This window comes from Leishmania martiniquensis, chromosome 6, assembly GCF_017916325.1.
Source record: "Leishmania martiniquensis isolate LSCM1 chromosome 6, whole genome shotgun sequence".
NCBI lineage: Eukaryota > Euglenozoa > Kinetoplastea > Trypanosomatida > Trypanosomatidae > Leishmania > Leishmania martiniquensis.
In genome coordinates, this window is record NC_090141.1 from 36,335 (window position 1) to 54,946 (window position 18,612).

At 61.3% G+C, this 18,612-nt stretch overlaps 7 protein-coding genes across 7 annotated transcripts; all 7 read right to left on the minus strand.

Moving 5' to 3' along the window:
- Window positions 1–2,270: 2,270 nt before the first annotated feature.
- On the minus strand, window positions 2,271–4,262 carry LSCM1_07921 (uncharacterized protein; the record flags this gene model as incomplete). Its single annotated transcript, XM_067325269.1, has 1 exon — window positions 2,271–4,262. One exon carries the CDS (start codon window positions 4,260–4,262, stop codon window positions 2,271–2,273), a length of 1,992 nt encoding a protein of 663 aa, XP_067181125.1.
- A 3,231-nt stretch (window positions 4,263–7,493) lies between these two features.
- On the minus strand, window positions 7,494–9,272 carry LSCM1_07922 (uncharacterized protein; the record flags this gene model as incomplete). Its single annotated transcript, XM_067325270.1, has 1 exon — window positions 7,494–9,272. One exon carries the CDS (start codon window positions 9,270–9,272, stop codon window positions 7,494–7,496), a length of 1,779 nt encoding a protein of 592 aa, XP_067181126.1.
- Window positions 9,273–10,698: 1,426 nt separating this feature from the next.
- Window positions 10,699–11,271, minus strand: LSCM1_07923 (uncharacterized protein; the record flags this gene model as incomplete). Its single annotated transcript, XM_067325271.1, has 1 exon — window positions 10,699–11,271. One exon carries the CDS (start codon window positions 11,269–11,271, stop codon window positions 10,699–10,701), a length of 573 nt encoding a protein of 190 aa, XP_067181127.1.
- Window positions 11,272–12,236: 965 nt separating this feature from the next.
- Window positions 12,237–12,809, minus strand: LSCM1_07924 (uncharacterized protein; the record flags this gene model as incomplete). The annotated part of the gene is made up of 1 exon (XM_067325272.1): window positions 12,237–12,809. One exon carries the CDS (start codon window positions 12,807–12,809, stop codon window positions 12,237–12,239), a length of 573 nt encoding a protein of 190 aa, XP_067181128.1.
- A 1,481-nt stretch (window positions 12,810–14,290) lies between these two features.
- LSCM1_07925 (uncharacterized protein) lies at window positions 14,291–15,034 on the minus strand (the record flags this gene model as incomplete). The annotated part of the gene is made up of 1 exon (XM_067325273.1): window positions 14,291–15,034. One exon carries the CDS (start codon window positions 15,032–15,034, stop codon window positions 14,291–14,293), a length of 744 nt encoding a protein of 247 aa, XP_067181129.1.
- A 630-nt stretch (window positions 15,035–15,664) lies between these two features.
- Window positions 15,665–15,994, minus strand: LSCM1_07926 (uncharacterized protein; the record flags this gene model as incomplete). Its single annotated transcript, XM_067325274.1, has 1 exon — window positions 15,665–15,994. The coding sequence occupies one exon, from the start codon at window positions 15,992–15,994 to the stop codon at window positions 15,665–15,667; it is 330 nt and encodes a 109-aa protein (XP_067181130.1).
- A 570-nt stretch (window positions 15,995–16,564) lies between these two features.
- LSCM1_07927 (uncharacterized protein) lies at window positions 16,565–17,929 on the minus strand (the record flags this gene model as incomplete). Its single annotated transcript, XM_067325275.1, has 1 exon — window positions 16,565–17,929. One exon carries the CDS (start codon window positions 17,927–17,929, stop codon window positions 16,565–16,567), a length of 1,365 nt encoding a protein of 454 aa, XP_067181131.1.
- Between the last annotated feature and the right edge of the window lie 683 nt (window positions 17,930–18,612).

Here is an 18,612-nt window from a genome sequence, read left to right on the forward strand (position 1 = left end):
AGAGCCATTGTTTGAAGGATTCAACATCCAGCACCGCTGCTGGCCCCTTCCCTCATGGACGGACGTCTGCACGCGTGTGTGTGGAGGGGGGGCCAATCAGAGACAGAAAGCAATAGTGCCCAATACAAAGCAAACGGCGTCCGAGGGAAGGGCGGAAGGCGGCCGCGCCGAAGATAGAGAAAAGGCAGCCAAACGTAAAGAAGCCACACAGCCAAGGCCGCGACCGCAGTGAGTTGAAAAAATATCGCGCACGTAAAGAGGAGAGGCGATCCGAGCGATCGAAAAAAGGGGGAAAGAGTGGGGGCGAAAAAAAATGTTCGGAAGACTGCTCTGCTCTCCAGGCACGTAAGCGCGACAGAGCCGTATGTGAAGGAAGTGCACAGATGCTGCCAGCAGAGCGCGAAGAGGGAAGGGAACACACGCACGGAGACATACACAAAAGCGCGTGCATCGACAACGATGGATACTGCATAGTGGGGACGCGCACACGCGCGCCTGTACGCACACTGGTCTATTGGCCCCGCCCCGCCCTGTTAAAAGGAAAGGGGAGAGAGGGGAGGACGAGGATGGTGGAGGTCAAGCGTAACGATGCTGAAGGGCGACATGGAGAACAATGGCTGAAACGCGGGAAGTCGGCAAAAAAAAAAAAGATGTCAGAGGGACGCGGGGGGAGTGGGTGATTGAGAAGGCACAAGACAGACCGCACGCACACCATAGTCGCAGCGGCAGTCACGCATGCGCGACCTGAACGCCCAAATTGAGGGGGAAGGAGATAGAGAGGGGAAGGCTGCACTGCTTCTTCTTACCGATTCACTAGCCACGTTGGCCGGTGTGTGTGTGTGTGTGTGGAGGACGAAAAGGGCGAAAACGCGGCCCCGCAGGCGTACTGCGGGTGATGCGCTTGACGGAAGAGCGTCACTATGCAACGAAAGGGGGGAATATCGATGCTGTCCCCTGACAAAAAAAAAGAGGAGCCGCGCTGCTCCCCTACCCTAACCTGCACCAAACGTGTGGAGGCAACCTTTGGATACGAGACAGAGCGGGGAGGGGAGAGCGACAGAGAGGAGGCGCCCCGACACGAGGTCTCGACATGCACGACACGAAGTAGTCCGTGCGGCGAAATCACTACGCATCCGCTAACATCTGTAGGCGCAGGTGTCCGTGCAGCTGCAGATGGCGAAGGTGCTCACATCGCTGAGGGCTGATCTGAGAGCACGAATGCGGGAGTGAGAGAGGCCCTGCCCCTCCCTCTCGCTCCATCGGCGTTTTTCTCCGCTTTCTCAGCGCCCAGGAGGAGCACGAAGACCGTCCAGTACCGGCATCGGCGACACCAGCGGCCATTAACGTCCTCGTGGCTGCAGGAGCCTTCACACACGAGCCCGCCTCGCTCCCCACCTTTCAGCGCGGAGGTGCTCTCTTTAAAAGCGCAGAGAGAGTCATCAGCGGCGTGCGCCGGCTAAAGGAAGCGAAAATGGAGGAGAACAGGAGGAGGCACGCGCCTCCGTCACCGCCGCTCACGGGGGGGACAGAGGGAGGGGGAGGCGCCGATGCTGACAAACTCAGAGAAACAGACACACACGCACGCACATGCGACAAAAAGGGGAGGACACTCAGAACACTTTCGCGCATACACATGTACATACATATATGAGCAGCACACTACCAACAAATATGACGCTGTGGCGCTGCCATCGACGGTGGTGGCATCACTGGGCACGCTACCCGCACCTCTCGCACCCCGCCGCCTCGCCCCCGCTTTCACGCACTCGGGGGTTCCCCCCACCGCCGCCTCTGCTCTCCTCCTCGCCTCTCCATCCCCCTCCCACGCGTACTTTGGGCGCGCGCCCACCACGCAAGCACACGCGTGGAGAGGGGCACAAAGAGAGCAGCGCTGTCTGCTCGGTGAGAGAGAAATCCGAGAGGACGTATACGCCACCTTCAAAACAGCTACCCCAGCATCACCCAGCATGATGCAGACGCGTGACCCCACCGCTCCACGAAAGGGAAAACGCCCCCTTCGCCCTCCACCACGCACAGATAATGATACACAGGAGGGTGCGAGACGCAAGCGAGCACAGAGGATGTGAAAGCGCCGCGCATCGGAGATGGCGAAAGCGGAAGCGCCTCGCAGTGCACGTCGCCAGACCACCGAACCAGCCGCCGTCACTTCAACACAACTACGCCGGTCGGCTTGTGCTCCGAGCCCAGCATGCGCTACGGACGGCCCCGCAGCCCACCAAGCGCGGCAACTTCCTTCGCGGCCTGCAGGGTCAGCCCACCTTCGAACGCCCCGCAAAGGTCAGCGACACAACGCTGATGATGCGAAACAGAGCAAACAGAATCGCCAAGGACACCCACATGTAGACGCTCGCAGACTGCGGGTCACCGTCAAACCCAAGCAGGCGCAGCACCGTACGCCCGTCACGAGGCTGGTTGATGCAGTACTCGTCACCCTTGCGGTAGTTGTCGCACGTTATGTTGTGCACATTGTTCAGCTCGTTGCGCAGCACCAGAATGTACGCGTGACGCATGAGCGATGGCTTCTCCAGCCAGTACCAGTACGGTCGCAGACGGTCCGTACTCGCGAACAGGCCACCCCCTATGGCCAACGGCATCAAGATCAGTGGCGTGATGGCGGAAGCGACTATCAGCGACGGGCACGAGGTAGAGATCGCGAAGCCGAGGCCCGTGGCCACCTGCGACAGCAGCAAAATCACGCCGACGTAATGGAAAAAGGACCCGGCGTCGCGATGCAGGCCCACCATCCAGTACAGGATGATGCTCTCCACCAGCACCGCAACAATCTGCACAGGGAGCTCAGCGACACTACGGCCGAGGAAGAACATCAGGGGAGAATACGCGCCAGCCTGCTGCTCGCGCATGTACACGGCACGCACGTTGTTGAACGTGTTGATCATGATGAACGTCGAGCTGAGCGCGCGGTTCATGACGGTCATGAACAGCATGCCCTGGCGATCCTGGACGCCCTCCACGTTGGAGCGAACATTCAGAAAGATTAGCCCCACAACAACGGCGAAGAAAATCGCCTGAGCCATGTACGAGAAAAGGTACAACGAATTGCGCGAGATCTCCATCACCGTGCGCCGCGTCACCTCGCAGAACTGCACAACCGGCGAGCTGCCGAATTGCACAATATACGCATCGAGGAACCGCGCCGCAGACGACTCACTGCGGCTCTTTGCAAGGTGCACAGCGGCACTGTGCGGCGTGCGAGGTCCATTCTTCAGGTACTTGTGCCAGCGCTTGATCAGAACCTTGCTTGTCGCACTGTCCTGCAGCAGTACCATGTAGTGGTCCGACGGCGTGTACTTGCTCGGGCACGGGAACCCGATAGACTCGAAGTAGCTCAGCGACGCAGCCATCGTCCCGTGGTACGCAACGCGGCCCTGCGTCATCAGCATCACGTCGTCGAAGTATGACAGCACCTCCGCAGTCGGCTGGTGGATCGTGTAGACCACAGTTCGGCCCATCCGCGACAGCTGGCGCAGCAGGTGCACGACCTTTGCAGATGTCACCGAGTCCAGCCCAGACGTCGGCTCATCAAGGAGCAGAATCTTCGGGTCGCAGATCAGCTCAATCCCGATGCTGCACCGCTTGCGCTCGCCACCAGACAGCCCAGCCTCCAGTCCCGGTATGCCGACCTTCGTGTCACGGCAGTGCCGCAGCCGAAGTACATCCAGCGCCTCCTGCACACGCTCCTCCGTCTCCGCGCGGCTCGTCCCACGCCGCGTACGCAGCGAGAACCACAGTGCGTCGTACGGCGTTGACAGCGGCGAGATGATGTCGTCCTGCGTCACGAACCCCATCGCCTTGCGGAAGTGCCGCTCGAACTCACAATCGCCCAGCTGGCGCCGCCCGCTCAGCTTCAGGCCACCGCCAGACGCAAGCCGGTCGCAGATCGCGTTCAGGAACGTCGTCTTGCCGGCGCCGGACGACCCGAGGATCGCAAGGCACCGCCCGGGCAGCGCAGTCCCCGTCAGTCCGCACAGGATGCGCTTCTGGCCGGCGCTGTACGTCAGATTGCGCCACGACAGCGGCAGCGAATAGCTGTTCGGCACGCTGCCTCTCTTGAGCGCACCCGCGCCACAGTCGGCGGTGGGGCTCAGGTCATTGGCGCCGTCGCTTAGAGAACCCGCTCGGCGGGCGCCGAGTGCATCGGGGTCGTCGACCTCGATGGGGGAAAATGAGTCGTGGGTGCGGTCGTCGTAGATCGGCTCACGGGAAGCGGCAAAGGGGCGCATCGCGAAGGCAAATCGCTGAAGACGCGGGCACGGCTGAGCCCACGCCAACGGGCACAGAAGCGCAGAGAAGAGGGGGAGTAAGGGAGGGGGGTGGCACCGGCCGTGTGAATGAGCCGGACGGCCAGGGAGGATGTCGCGAGGAAACGCTAGAAGTGGGGGGCAGCCTGAGACACAGAGAGGCAGGCAGCAAACGAGAGGTGCACGGCGTGCAGGCGGAAGCGAGGCAGGGCAGAGATGGCGGATGTAGGGTAGATGGGAAGGGCACGCGTGGGCTGGAGAGGAAACGATTAGGCGGCACACTGCAGCTCGCGGACGCGCAGAGGCACAAAGGGCAAAAAAAAAGAAGAGAAAAAAATGCACGCAAAGCTGACGTTGCTGAGCGGCCCACGGGGCGGCAGATATGTAAGAGAGCGATTACACAGAGGAAAAGGGGGGCACCGCTAATCTATTTGCGTAAGCTGCGCTGATGTCGGCAAGGGATTCGCGAAAAGGGGGAGCAGAGAGCCCGTGGCGTTCAGTAGCGCGAGCGACGATTGTGTCAGCCGCAAGGAAGTGAACAGAGGCGCTCTGACCGCGAGGGGAGCGTGAGGAAGGATGCCGTACGCCAAGTCGCGCCGAAGTGCCGGAGCAAGGGAAAACTAACGAGAGAGAGAGGGAGGCTAAAGATGAGGGGAGAGGAGAGGTCACGGGAAGCGAAGGGTAACATAAAGCGATGGGCACAGCGTTGAGAGAACAGAAAGGGGAGAAGAGATGGGCGTCCAATAGCCGAAGCGTCAGTGCGAATAGGTTTGTTGCAGCACACTCATACAGAGAGAGAGAGGGAGCCGCCAAACGAGGAAAAAAAGAAGCGTATATGCATAGAAAATATGCGTTCGCATGCACAATGGGTGCAGTGCTCGCACGACTTCACTGCAGCAGAGAGAAAGGCAAGGCACGAAGTTTCCCGTCGGCACACACGGGCACAGGCGAAGTCCCCCAGCGCCGGGCCGGCCTCTCGCCAACTCCGACGCGAGTCGCGCAGGGAGGAGGGGAGGGGTGGAGGGGCTATCCAGGGTTGGCGGCAGTAAGGACGGTGACGCTGTGAGCTGTGCGGACGCGTTGGACAGAGACAATGGCCACAGCGAAATCGACTGAAGGGAGAGTGGGAAAAGGTAAAGAAAAACGCGAGTGATCAGTGGACAGCGACGGCAGTGAGAAGGCGGCGAAGGCCACGAGAAGAGAGGGAAAGAGGGGAGTGGGCGGGAGGACGGGGGGGATAGGGCCTGCGAGAAGTTATGGTGCAGAGGCCGGACGATGACAAGGTGTGCTGATCGAATCCTAAACACGCAGACAGCGTACTCAGCGAAAGAGAGAGAAACTTATAAAAACGCAGATGTGTACACGGCGGGCTCGTGTACACGTTGGGGGAGAAACAAAGGGAGATGATGATGAAGACCGGGGTGGCGATAGGATGCGCTCGCGCGTGAGCCTGCGTATGAGTCTTTAGAAACGCGAAAGGAGACAGAAGGGCGGTGAGGCGATCAGGGCGCATCCAAAGGAGGGGAGAGAGAGAGATGGGGGGAGACCCACCCGCACGGTGAGACGGAGAGGCAAAGGAGAGCCGCCGAGTCCGTGCGGGAAAAGAGAAGCTCTCGCTGGCAAACCGGCGCGGGTGCCTCGCACAGACTGAAGTATGCCTTTTAGGTTGGCTCTGTTCACGTTTGTCTCGGTGTGTGGCTGTCTGTGTGTCTACTTGGGGATGATGGAGGGGAGGAACACTGAAGGCGATGCGCGTGTAAGTGCGACTTGAGACGCGGATGGCACGAAGAGATATCACGCGAGAACGAAAGAGGAGTAGGGAGGGGGAGAAGAGTTCAAGTAGCACTTGATCGACACGAAGCTCTCCGCTCACACACGCGCCCACCAAAAGCAGAAGCAGGCACAGCAGCCAATGCTGCGTACGTTCTGCCTCACATACGCAGCCTCTGCTGAAGCACCTATGTGGGTGGCCGGGGCCTGACGCCGTGGTGTGAGCCCCCAACAGGCGCGCAGCCTGCGCCACACCCTCTTCCCCCCACCCCTTGTGCTTGTCCTTCACCGTGTCTGCTGATGCAACGAGGCCTCGCGGAGGGCGAGGGAAGGAATGAAAAGGTGGAAACGAGCTCGTTGTCGGGCTGCAGTGCTCACATGACCGACCGACCAGCAGGCGAACCTCAGCCACCCCCATCCCTCACTCTCCTCTGCTCCCACTGACACGGAAAGGGGGACAGAAGAGACTCTGTGCGTACGCGCATGTGCGGTTGCCTTACCCGATAGCGTCACCAGGCCGTAGAGAAGTCGGCGATGACTGTTTACACCTCCCACTTTCAGCAGTGTCGCTTCACCGCCCTCGTCCATCCCGGTCAAACGGTAAGGCGGGTGAAGATCGCAGCACAGACGCGGGACGTGCAGTGGGAAGGGGGAAGGGGAGGGAAGGGGTGAAGGCGTCGTGCGTATGTGTGTGCGTGTGCGCTGCCGTGGAAAGTGGGCCGCAGAGAGAGAGAGAGCAAGGGTCGCCTGAGGGAAATCTGTTTGTCTTTCGGTATGCGGAAGTGCAGATATGCGCTGCAAAAGAGGGAAGCGGAAGCGGAAGTTCCCCACCGCCACCCATCGCCCACCCACCCCCATTTCTTTCCAGGCCGGTGGCACCGTCCAGTTCCTCGTTGTCACATGAATCATCGCCTGCACGTCCCTTCCGCGGTACACACAGAAAGACATACACATGAGGAGAGCGACGGAGTCGCGACCGGAGGAAGAGAGAGGGGCGGTGGGTGGCGGACGGTCCGGGGGCACAGTCTGCTCCCTTTTCTTTCACTCTGCTTCTCCTCCTTAATCATGTGCACCTTCGCCTCCGTCATTGCCCTCTTTCGCCTCGCTTCCCCTCTGCTCGTCGTTTTCGTATCTTAAAGCCGTGCGACGCGGGGGCACATAGCGGCTGCTCACATGTGCTCGTCGCACACCTGTCACCACCGCCACCCCTCTTCGTTTGCTTCTGGCCTCGGTGCGCTGGTGAAGTCTGCCGGCGCGCATGTGACCTCGAGGGGGAGGGGAAGGGACGGGTCGCCAAGGGCACCAACACACCAACGGGGAAGGAGCCTGCGACTGCGATTCGGTAGACAGTGCGAAGCACTGCACCACATGGACAGAAAGGGTAGCGAGTGCGAGTCAGCAGGCGCGACTATCCGGCTGCCGCGCTCGTCGCATGCGCTGTCATCACTCGCCCCATGCGCTGGCCCAGGCGCCACGACGATCCCCCGTCACCACCCTGAGCAGCCCCGCCTCGTTTAGATCTACCGTACTGCGCACCCCGCCGTACACGTCGCGGTAGTACACGTGCACGACCGCCGCGAAGACGAGTATAGCCTCCATCAACGACGTTGGGCCCTGTCGGGTGGACAGGACCACCTCGCTGCTGCCCTGGCGGAGGCGCACATAGAAGTAAGGCTCGCCGGTGTCACCGACGCAGAGCGCGAGGTCGTGTGCCTGCAGCCCTGTCTGGTAGCCGAGGAGCACGTACTCACTGAGCCCCTTCACCGACGTTCGCAAGACGTGCAGGAGGAGATGAGCATCGCAAGGGAACCCGCTGCGCCACGTCTCTGCATCGCCGCCGCTGCTGCTGTACGAGATGAGATAGCGTTGCTTGGCAAACGTTCGCAGTCGCTCCACCACATACTCACGGCAGGCCGTCAGCTCAGTGTTTGAGGGCCGGGAGGCAGACGAGGGAGGGAACGTTCCGCTGACGTCGAGGCGCGCTTCTAGCGCGAGGCGCTGATCGTACCACAGCGCCGTGCCCAGCTCCTGCATCCCTTGCTGCGTCTGACGGCAGTGCCCCTTCTCTCTCAGGAGGGAGGTCAGCTTCGTCTCGTACGGAGGAGCGGCGGCAACGGAGGGTGTCAGAACAGATGGACCCCAGCGCATCGTAGACGTCGAGGTCACCGCCCCTGGCTGCGGAGCGGATGGCGGCGCCGGCACAAGCTCCTGCAGGGAGTAGTGGCAGTCGTACGCTTCGATCTGATGTTCATTGAACCAGCGATCGCACTGCTCCACGTCCGCCACAAGGCGACGACACACATCGCTTACCCACTCCCGCGTGCGCTGGAGCGCCTCCTCGAGGTGGAAGATTCCCAGCTCCGCCCAGGGGATGGACGACGTAGAGAGCGAGGAGGTAGATACGCCCAAGGCGGCGGGTGCCGCAGCACTGTTGCGGCCGCACTGATTCAGCGGCTTCCTTTCGTACAGAACGGAGATGACGTCTCGCTCGGCAGCGTCCACCGGACCGCTCTCCATGCCGCCGCTACCACCCGCCGCAGCAACCCCACCGCCATCGCGGCGGCGAAGCGTGTCTGCGCCAGAGAGCGTAGCCTCCGCGGAGGACCGCTGCGGCTGCGCACTCTCGCACGCCAGGAACCACTCTAAGTCCTTCTCGGTGCGCATGGGTCGCATCGGATCAAAGGTTCTCGTTCGCTGGGATATGGCGGCAGCGGCTGCAGTCGCATTCACAACCGGAGCGCCCCGTGGCGCATTGCCACCAGACCGCCGCCGAGCCCATGCCGGTACTGCAATCGTGCTGATCTCCTTCCGCGGCGATAGAAGACGGGCGTGGTCAGCAGTGGTGGTGCTGGTCCTAGCCTGGTTGCCTCGCATCCTCTCGCCGGCAGCCGCCGTGGGCTTAGTACTGCCGGACGAGGCGGTAGGGGAGAAGATGCAGTGCAGTAGAACGTACACCGCACCGCAGCCAAGACTACCGTAGAGAAGCCAGCCTCGTGCCCTGTCCACCCAGCCGTCCTCCACCACCTCCACGAGCACACTGTCGATCCACACGTGACGCACCGGCCGCGGATGCCGCCACATGTTATACGTGCAGACGACGTAAAGGCCGAAAAGCAGCACGACGAGCCACTTCACATGTTGCATGAGGGCCCGCCACCCGTGGCGGTCGCCCCGCTGCTGCCGCTCCACGTCGAGGAGCGTGCGGCAGTGCGAGTAGCGCATTACGAAGAATTAGCGTGACACCACTGCCTGTCAAACTTCCCCTCTCCGAGAGAGGGGGTGCGAGTGTGGGAAGCCGTCAATGGCGTCGTGTCTCACAGCGCGCAACAGCGCAAAGCCCTTAACCTCTCCCCTCCCCCTTATCGTCGTTGAACCGTTCGGAGGTGGTGTGACAGAGAGAGACCTGCGGCAATAGCCAGCGGTAGCCATAGCACGCCAAGATGCTGATGACCAAGTGACCCAGCACGGCAGAGAGAGAGGGGGTGAAGATGTTGGCTGATGCAGCGCCGACACGATAGTGAATGCATGCAGGGGGAAGAGTGGAAGCACCGATCAACGCGCCCACAATCTGCGTTTCTTTTTCTTGGCGCTTACACACACGCACGCAGCCACGAAAAGGAAGAAAAAAAATAGTAGCGGCCGCAGAGGTGCGCGCGCGGGCTTGTAAGAGCGGAGCGGCAGAAGGGGGGGAGTGGTAGATGCGTTTACGCATACCCACGAGCACGCGTGCACGGGTGCAGGGATCTGTGTGTGTCGTGAGAAAGAGGTGCAGGAGGGGAGGCGGATGCACATGGCATGTGCGTGTGGTACGCTGCACACCCTCACAGTCCACCGAGACCAAGGTGGAGTGCGTGGGACAGGGCACAGGGGAAGGAGTCATACGTTGGTGCTGCCTCCCCGCCACCACTCCCATCCTGCCCACTCCTGGAAGCATGAGCATACATGCGCATGCGGCACTGCATCCACAACGCGTGGTGCCAGTCATTGCCGCCGTCTCTGAGCTTTCTGGTTCGCTTCGCTCACTCTCTGTCAAGACATAAGGGCACCACTCCACAGACGTACGCGCGGAGGAGGAGAGAAGAGGGACAGCCCTCTCCTGCGCGTGCGCATCAACCACCCTCCCTCCCCCCTCGTACCCTTCCTCGACACTGAAGCCCAGAGGAGAGATGGGGAAAAGGGATGGAGAGGGGAGAGAGGCTGCTGAGGTGTGTAAGGTGTAAGGGAAGGGGAGGGGAAGCAAAAATGCTGAGAATGGTAAAAGGATGCGCGTCCCCGTTCACTCTCAGAGAGAGAGAGAGACGGAGAGCGAGTGAATGAGTCAGGAGGGGAAAGTGGGGGGTGAGGCGAGGAGGAGGAGCGGAGCGGAGCACACCAACACATGCACACGCGATGTGAGCATATATAACACATCCACAATACCGTAAAAAATGGCGAGAGGACCGCATCAAGGAGGGCACACACAGAACGAGGAGGCGCGGGGAGAGGAGTTGAGGGATCGCGCGCTGCCCCGTTGAGTGACCTCTCGCCCTAGCCTCCCCCGCCTTCCCCTCTGCGTCTCTCCTCCTGCTCTTGCGTAGGGCGTCGGCCCACGTCACCCAAACGCATCTCCACATCACTGTCGCCCACCAGTGCACTCCTCCTTCAGCGTCTACAGCTCACCGCTAGCAACAATCTTCACCTTCTTCGCAGGGCGATCGCGGAGGTCCGTCTTTGTCTTCTCGATTTGGCGTACCACCTCCATACCGTCCACCACCTTTCCAAACACCACATGGCGGCCATCCAGCCATGGCGTCGCCGCCGTTGTGATGAAGAACTGCGAGCCGTTTGTGTTGGCGCCGGCGTTCGCCATCGACAGCGCGCCAACGAAGTGTTTGATCTTGAAGTTCTCATCCTTGAACACGGCACCGTAGATGGACTTCCCGCCCGTGCCGTCGAAGTTCGTGAAGTCTCCGCCCTGGATCATGAAGTTGGGAATGACGCGGTGGAAGATGGAGCCCTTGTAGCCAAACCCATTCTCGCCGGTGCACAGCTGCCGAAAGTTCTCCGTCGTGCGCGGCACATCCTTGCCGAACAGGCCGATTGTGATTCGGCCAATCTCCTTGTCGCCGATCGAAATATCGAAGTACACCTTCGACGTCACCTCCGGCTCTGCGGCGACGTTGAGAGCGGCGCAGGCGCACAACACCATTGCCGCGACCCCGGCAGCAGCCACAGCACGCATGGGGGAAAGGAGTGAGGCAACACTGCGGAGCTTCGTGAAGAGCTGTGGACAGAGACAGAGGCGAATGCACACACACACCTATTCACGTGCGAATGCTGCGTCCAACCCTCAATGAAAGGTGCGTGCCGTATCCCGTTTCTTGCCGAGTATCGTCTTGAGCGGAGGCGTCGTCGAGGGAGGCGGAGGCGGTGTCGATGGTGGCGCTTGCTTTGGTTCACTGAAATCTGTGCGAGGAACGTTGTCGTCGTTGCAGCCGGTGGTGAGGGCGTACGCGGGTGCACGGAGAGAGCGCGCGCGTCGAGAAAGGAAAAGCAGAGGAGAGGGAATGGAGGAGGGGCGAGAAAATCTTTGCTGGCGCGCCCACCCGCACGCATCGAATGAACAGCATATACGCTGAGGTCATTCACGCCAGCTCACGTGTGTGCGTTAGGTGGTCGCAGTGCGCAGGGAAACGGAGGCAGCGGCTCGGCGCCGTTGATGGAAGCCCTCACACCCACACAGGCATACACGCGCTCAGAGACAGGCCAGCACGACGCGCACGTGTGTGCTATCGGCCGCAGCAATTGGTTGTTGTTGCAGAGGCGAAAGGCGCGGTCGGAAGACGAAGAGGGACGGCATGCCGGTCAGAGGTACATCACTGGCGCGCGAACACTGGCAGACGCGTGCGAAAGAGGAGGACGCATATGTGCATCGTGCCAGGGCCGGGGCAGCCACCAATCCCATCGTCACCGCCTTTGTATTGTACATCACCGCCCCTCCACAAGCGCAGAGGACACGACGTGAGCATGGCATCTCATCAGGGCTGCAGTGGTGGCGAAAAGAAAAATGCGTAGCGAACACATCGGCTCGATCTTTAAGCGAAAACAGCGCATAGTTGCGCCCAGTGGGGGAGGGGAGGGCCAGGGAAGAGCGGATGCGCACCACAAGCGTGGGCGCCCGCCCTTCTGCACCCTCCGACCACTACACTATGAGCGACTGGAAGGGACAACGGCAGACTTGGCGGCGGCCGACCTACCGTACTTCCCAGAGGCCGCCGCACGCTGCTTCTGTCGATCCTCCTCGCCAAGCAGACGCGCACGAGCCGCCATGGTCACGACGCCAAGAACGTTCTTTCCCTTTCCGTCGCCGCCATCGCCCCAGAAGTCGTCCGTCGGCGTGTGGTACAGCAGCAGTGAGGGGTGCGTGCTGAGAAGCACCGACCGCGCCGCCTCATTCTGCTTGAACTTGAGGTACGTGCCCAGCAGCATCACGTCCACCTTAACTTTGTTCCAGTTAGAGCGCTGGTGCCCTTCCGCCTCTGCACTCTTGACAATGCGGTCCAGCGACCACACTGTCGTCGCCTCCGCCACCCACTGCTCCGCCGGAGAGCCCTTGAAGCGCTCACACAGGAAGTAGTGGTGCAGCGAGGGGTACTGAACGTGGCGCACCACGAGGGGGCTCGGAGAGAGCGGGCTCAGCACCCCGTATTGCGGATCATGCACCTCACAGAACGTGACCACATGCTGCTTCTTAGAGACCGATGGCATCCTGCCGGACATGATGAAGGGCCGCCCTCCTTCCCCCCTCTCCCGCAGTTACCCTACCGCTACAGCGACCGGTGGCCTCGAATGCCGTTTTGAACAGATTGCCCTTATCAGGGAGGGTAGGGGGCGGCGTGGCAGGTAGGCGCACAAAGAGAGAGAGGGGGGGGCACAGGAGAGCACGACCGCGCGCGGAAGTGTACTCGGTGTGTAGCCGCCAGCACCGTTGCCCTGTGGATCGGTGAGGGGGAGAGGGAGACGACGAGGTGTATCTGACGGCGCCGTGTGAACTTCAGTACGTTTTCGGTGTGCGGGAAAGGAAATCCATGGAGATGAAGCGTTTGGGCGCGTCTGTGTGTGTGTGTGTGTATGCCTTTGGGGGGAAGGGGAGGCGATCACAAAACGAAAAAAAAGGGTGAGACGGCCGCGACGATGATCAGGGAAGAGCGAGACGAAGAAAACCGTCGCCGCGTTCAGCGGCGTCCCTCTCTGCACGAGCGGGCATGGGTAGAGAGGGACGCGTGTCCGGGTGTGCGCGCGCACCACTGGCATGCAGAGATGCGTAGCACAGAGGCACCAGCGGCTTCGGTGGAGACGAAAGCGAAAACGCTGCGGAGCAGTGGCGAAACACCTCAGAAATCAGCGAAGAGGGGGAGAGAGGGGAGGCGATAAAGAGAGACGCCGAAAGTGACGCTGAGGCGCATGTGACGCTCTCATGCAGAGAGGGAAGCCTACCACTACTCACCGCGTGCACTGCTCGCCGCCGACTCGCCCCCTCTCCCTCCCCGAGTCGCTCCCTCGAGGCTCCCCTTCCATCTGTGCAGCCTTGCATCGATAAAAGTATGCGTCACAGGCGTGGTGGCACGTCACCGCCCTCTTCACCGCCACAGCAGTTAGTGTACCCATTCGCGCCTTTTCTGTTTCGGTCCATTTCATCAGGTGCGCGCACGCGCGCGCTGCGGCAAAGGCGCCGCTTTTTTGCTCAGTCACCCCACACGCACACACACACACACCTTCGCAGAGACCCGACGTGCGCTTATTTCAACGTGTGGGACGCTCGCGAAAAAGGGTCGAGAGAGAATACATTTTCGGGGGCCACTTGAGAGACGAGAAGGTTCACACATCACGATGCTCGGGCGCCTCCTCAACGAGAGAGCGAGGAGCAGGAGTGGTGTGGCGGAGGGGAGGGGGGCAGTAAGGGCTAGTCGGCCATGAGCAACAGTGGCAAGCCTCTCCCTATCGCGCCTGGCACAGCGTCTAGCGTGGCACAACGGAAACAGACGACCACACACAATAGACAACGCGAAGTGAAGGAGACGCACCGGTCCACTGAACGGGAGAGAGAGAACGAAAGATACACGCGTACATACACACATACACGCACCCGCGCACGGCGAATGCGAAGAGAAACAACGGCTGGCCGCCTCACATCGCCCCGCCAGGCGCCTGCCCTGCCCTCCTCCGTCCCTTCATCCCCTCTCTCTTGTTGGTGCACCTCCTCAGTCCTTCCGCAGCTCGAAGCTCTCCTGCTGCACGCCCTCCCGCGTGAGTGTAAAAAACGAAACGGAGTCTCCGGTGTAAATGTCGCGCTCGGCGGCGCCGGTGAAGGCGTTCTTCAGAATCGCGAGCGCCTCCTCCTTCGACATCTCCGGCGGTGCCTGTCCAGTCATATGTTGGCGGTTGATGAGGCAGTCCAGCAACGGCTCCACGAAGCTGGCCGCACTGCCGCGGGTGCCGTACAGGAAGGGCTCCGTCGAGCCGACGGCGTCGTAGCTGTAGCACACGCCGTGCCCCTTCTCATCCAGGCCGACGATCATGTTGAACGTGTAGTAAGGGAAGAAGCGACGGTGATACAGAAGCGTGGACAAGAGCTGCGCAATCGCCTTGGTCGGAGGAACCTTACCGCCGTTGTTGTACCGGTACCACTTGATGCGGTACTTGAGCATCTGTTGGAGCTGCAGCCGATCCGCCTGCATACCGTTGCTCGCCATGTATGTGTGCGGCGTCAGCTGGACGATTTTACTCATATCGTGACGCGTATGAAAGCAAAAGTTGCCGCTCAGACGAGTGTCGCCAGCGACGATGACGAAGTCTTTCCCGGCGATGGCGGCCGTCGTACCGCCGTTATCCGCGTAGGGGCTCCACTGCTGCTGCTTCGCCCCATGCTGGGGCAGGGTCAGGGCGGTGCTGGCCAGCCTCTTGGGATAGTGCTCGTGGCCGTACTCGGCATGATCCTCGATCATGATGGTGTGCTGCGAAGGAGAGAGAGAGCGGGCGTGTATGGACAGGGATGAGGAGGTGTGCGGTAGGTAGGTGCGCCTGTGGATAAGCAGCGTGGCAGTGCGGCGTAGTCAAAGGAGATGCGTGGTGAAGTCGGCGCAAGCAGCGGAGGGGCACGTCACCGGCACAACGAAAAGAGAGAGGCGAGGCGTAGCTGCGCGACGGAAAAGACGAGAGGAGGAGTGAGGACGAGGCACCCACAGGCACGCACAGGCGTTCATAGGAGAAAACTGCCCAGCACGCTGGCTGGTCAGCGCGCACAGGCATCCGTCACCTCTGTTTCGGGTGGTTGGCCGTCACTGTATAGTGTGTGCACCGGCACACGCGCATGGCCCATCGCAAGGGCACCCGCGATCTGACGCCAAAAGTTGCAGGGCGAATTGCTTCACGGACAAACTGATACGCAGACCCGCTGTCGGTCCTCTCTCTCAGCGTAGCTCTGAAGAGCGAGTGAGACGCGCTCTTCCTCAGCCCCCAACCCCGAATGCGAAGCGCTGAGTGGCTCGACGACGAGGATAAGCACTGGGCAAAGGAGGGGGGGCAGGCAGCAGCTGCAGCAGCAATGGGAGAGAGCCTTTGCCTTATGTCGCCTGCTATGACGCTTGAGCCTTGCGCAGCTGCAGATCAAACTGCGCCTGAGCTTCCACCTCATGCTCCCGCTCCTCGACACGCTTCCGGTAGTGCGCCCGTGCAGCCTCGCAGGCGGTGCAGCTATCGCCGCGCTGGAGGATGCGCTGGATCTGCTGGTATACCTCGAAGGCCAGCATCGAGGTGAAGAGGGCCGCCGCGCCAAGCCACATCATGTAGTTCTGCGACCCCTCGTGAAACCCAAAGTCACGCACGTTAAAGATTTCCCACGGGCGCTCGCGTGGACGGCGACACTTAGGCAAGCGCACGAGCAGCCGGTGACTGCAGCGCAGCATTCTCCTGGTCTACGCGTGTGGTGCGCCAACTGGCGAGGGGAGCAGCGTGGCAGATGCGTACAGCAGGAGAGGGGAGGAGGGGAGGAGGAGGAGGAGGGGTGGATGGGGGGGCGGGGCGTCGCATAGGCATCGTGGGACTCGCGCCGCAGAACAAGCCACCAGATGCACGCGGGGTGAGCTCGTCTCGGCAAGTGAGCAGCGGCCCGCACCGATCCGCAGAGGGACCCTCACCGTACCGCCAGACGCGCATGACGCCTTTGGCGGAGTCGCATTCCGGAGGCCTTCACACGACGAGCACGTGCGTCGCCATCGACTTCTGCCTGAGACGCATGGCCTCGCACTGGGGAGGCCCTAAGCTTGCTTGCTTGTGTGCCGTCGGGGTCGCCCCACTGGTGGAGTAGAGGACGTGAGAGAGGCGGGGGGAGCGGAGACGACGGCGGCGCACACGCCTGAAGCAAGCCTGCCGCAAGGAGAGGGGCGGCACGCCTCCGCCGTGTTCCCCACCAGCCGCCATTACAGAAAGCCCTGCTGCTGCTGCTCTCTCTCTGTGCGTATGTATATATCCCCCTGTCACTTGGTGTTGCAGAAAGGAAGCGATTCGGTGAACAAAGCGGCGTACGCCGAGTCAGAGCTGAGCCGCTCGCAGGCGCGCTGCACTGCCCCGTTCGTTGGGCGACGCTCAAACACCATCAGCGTGCGCTCTTCAAACTGGAGCGGAGTGAACAGTGGGCTGGCGTGCTTCAAGTCGTCTGCAGGCTTCAGCCGCGTGAGAGGCTGCGACGGCTTCTTGGGATTGAAGAAGAGCACAGACTCGAGCGGATCTGCTGAGCCCTTGCCCTGGTTGATCACCACCTCCTCCGCAATGAAGTCGTCCGCGTTCAGCGGGAACGACGGGTGGGCGTGATCGAGGATGGCGGCCGGCCAGTCCACCGCGGCCATTTGCGCCCGCAACGCGACATCCAGAGCGGATGAGTAGGCGACACGGTAGATGTCACGATTGCGGAGGCGGCGCAGGATGGCGTGTGCCTCAGCGAGCCGCGGGTCCTCGCTTGCCTCGATCGCCTCCAGGATCCAGTCGCCGAGCTTCACAAAGAGTCTCTCGTCCCGGGCACACTCAACGATGGTGTGGCCACCGACTCGAAAGTGCGGCGCCGCGGTGTGGATGGCGTCACCGATCATGTGACCAATCGCCTTTGTGACGTGATGCTGGTACACGTTCTTGTGCAGCTTCGCCCTCAGCGTGAAGATCTCGCGCAGAGAGAGCGCGAGCTTCTCCTCAAACGCCAGCTGCCACTGACCCCCCTCGCACACCATGCGCGCGGAGTTGAAGAGTCGATTCACGCGCACGTCCACGGTGGGCTTGCCGAAGCAACACATCGAGTCACGGATAAAGTAGTCAAGCCGATCCACATCGATGCCGTTGCGCTTGTTGCTGATAATTTCACCGTACGTAATCCCAGCCAACGCCTTGCCGCGCATGAGCCCCACCACCACGTCCACGTGCGCCTGTGGGATCAGCTCACCGAGCACACGCCTCGCGATCTTCTCGGACATGTCTTCGTGGCTGAACTCGATGCCGCAGCGGCGCGAGACGACGTCCTCGAATAAATGCGAAAAGGGTCCGTGGCCAATGTCGTGGAACAGCCCCGCGAGCATGCCGAGCTCGATGTCCACCTCACTCAGCCCCAGGTCCGGCTGGTGGTGTTGAAAGTTGAGCAGAAGGGTGCGGGCCATATGGGCGACGCCGATGCTGTGCTCGAAGCGCGTGTGAACAGCTCCCGGGTACAGGAAGGAGGAGGCGCCCAGCTGGTGCAGTGACCGAAGTCGCTGGAAGGCTGGCGTGTCGATCGCCGCCACAATGAGCGGTGGCAAGCTAATATGCTCATAGACGCGATCCAGGATGGTGACCTCCCGGGTACGGTGCCTGCGCAGCATGTCCGTCCTTTTGGTGTGTGCCGCCCCTGCTGACTTGATGAGCGCAGAGACGGTGAGTGTGAATGTGCGATGGGGATGTGTGAAGAGCGAGTGGGAGGGAGAGGGGAGAGGTGCCCGCGGTCGCGAACGGGCATGCACGGCGCGTGAATCGCACCGAGCTCCTCGAGGGTGCCGATAAAAGCGCTAATGCGCCCCCTCTTTTCACGAGCCTCTCGCTGCCACCTCTATGGATGTTCGTTTACCTATTAGCAGGTCAGGAAACGATGGCTGGGGCTCTATGCACTGGCAAAGGTCAACGCGTATTCCGGCGAGCGTGCACTTCTCCACTCGGCACCTGAAGCGCGGCGGAGAGCGACGGCAGCGCCTCCGACAGAGGAGTAGGCAGCCGCTCGACCGAATACACGGCCGCCAACACAAGTTACTCTCCCCCCTTCTATATATATCTGTATATATATGTCGATCTGTGGATGTGTCGATACGTCCGCGTCTGAGCGGCATAAAAGGGCTGCCAATGCAGACACGTAAGGTGAAGCAGCGGAAGGGGGACGAGAGAGGCGAATGTGAAGAGGGGGAGGGAGAAAGGAGGTGAGAAAAGGATGCGCGCGACGCAGACGCAGCCGCAGCCTCTCATTCGTAATGGAGGAGGAGGGAGGGAGGGAGGTTGACATTAAGCGCCGGCATCC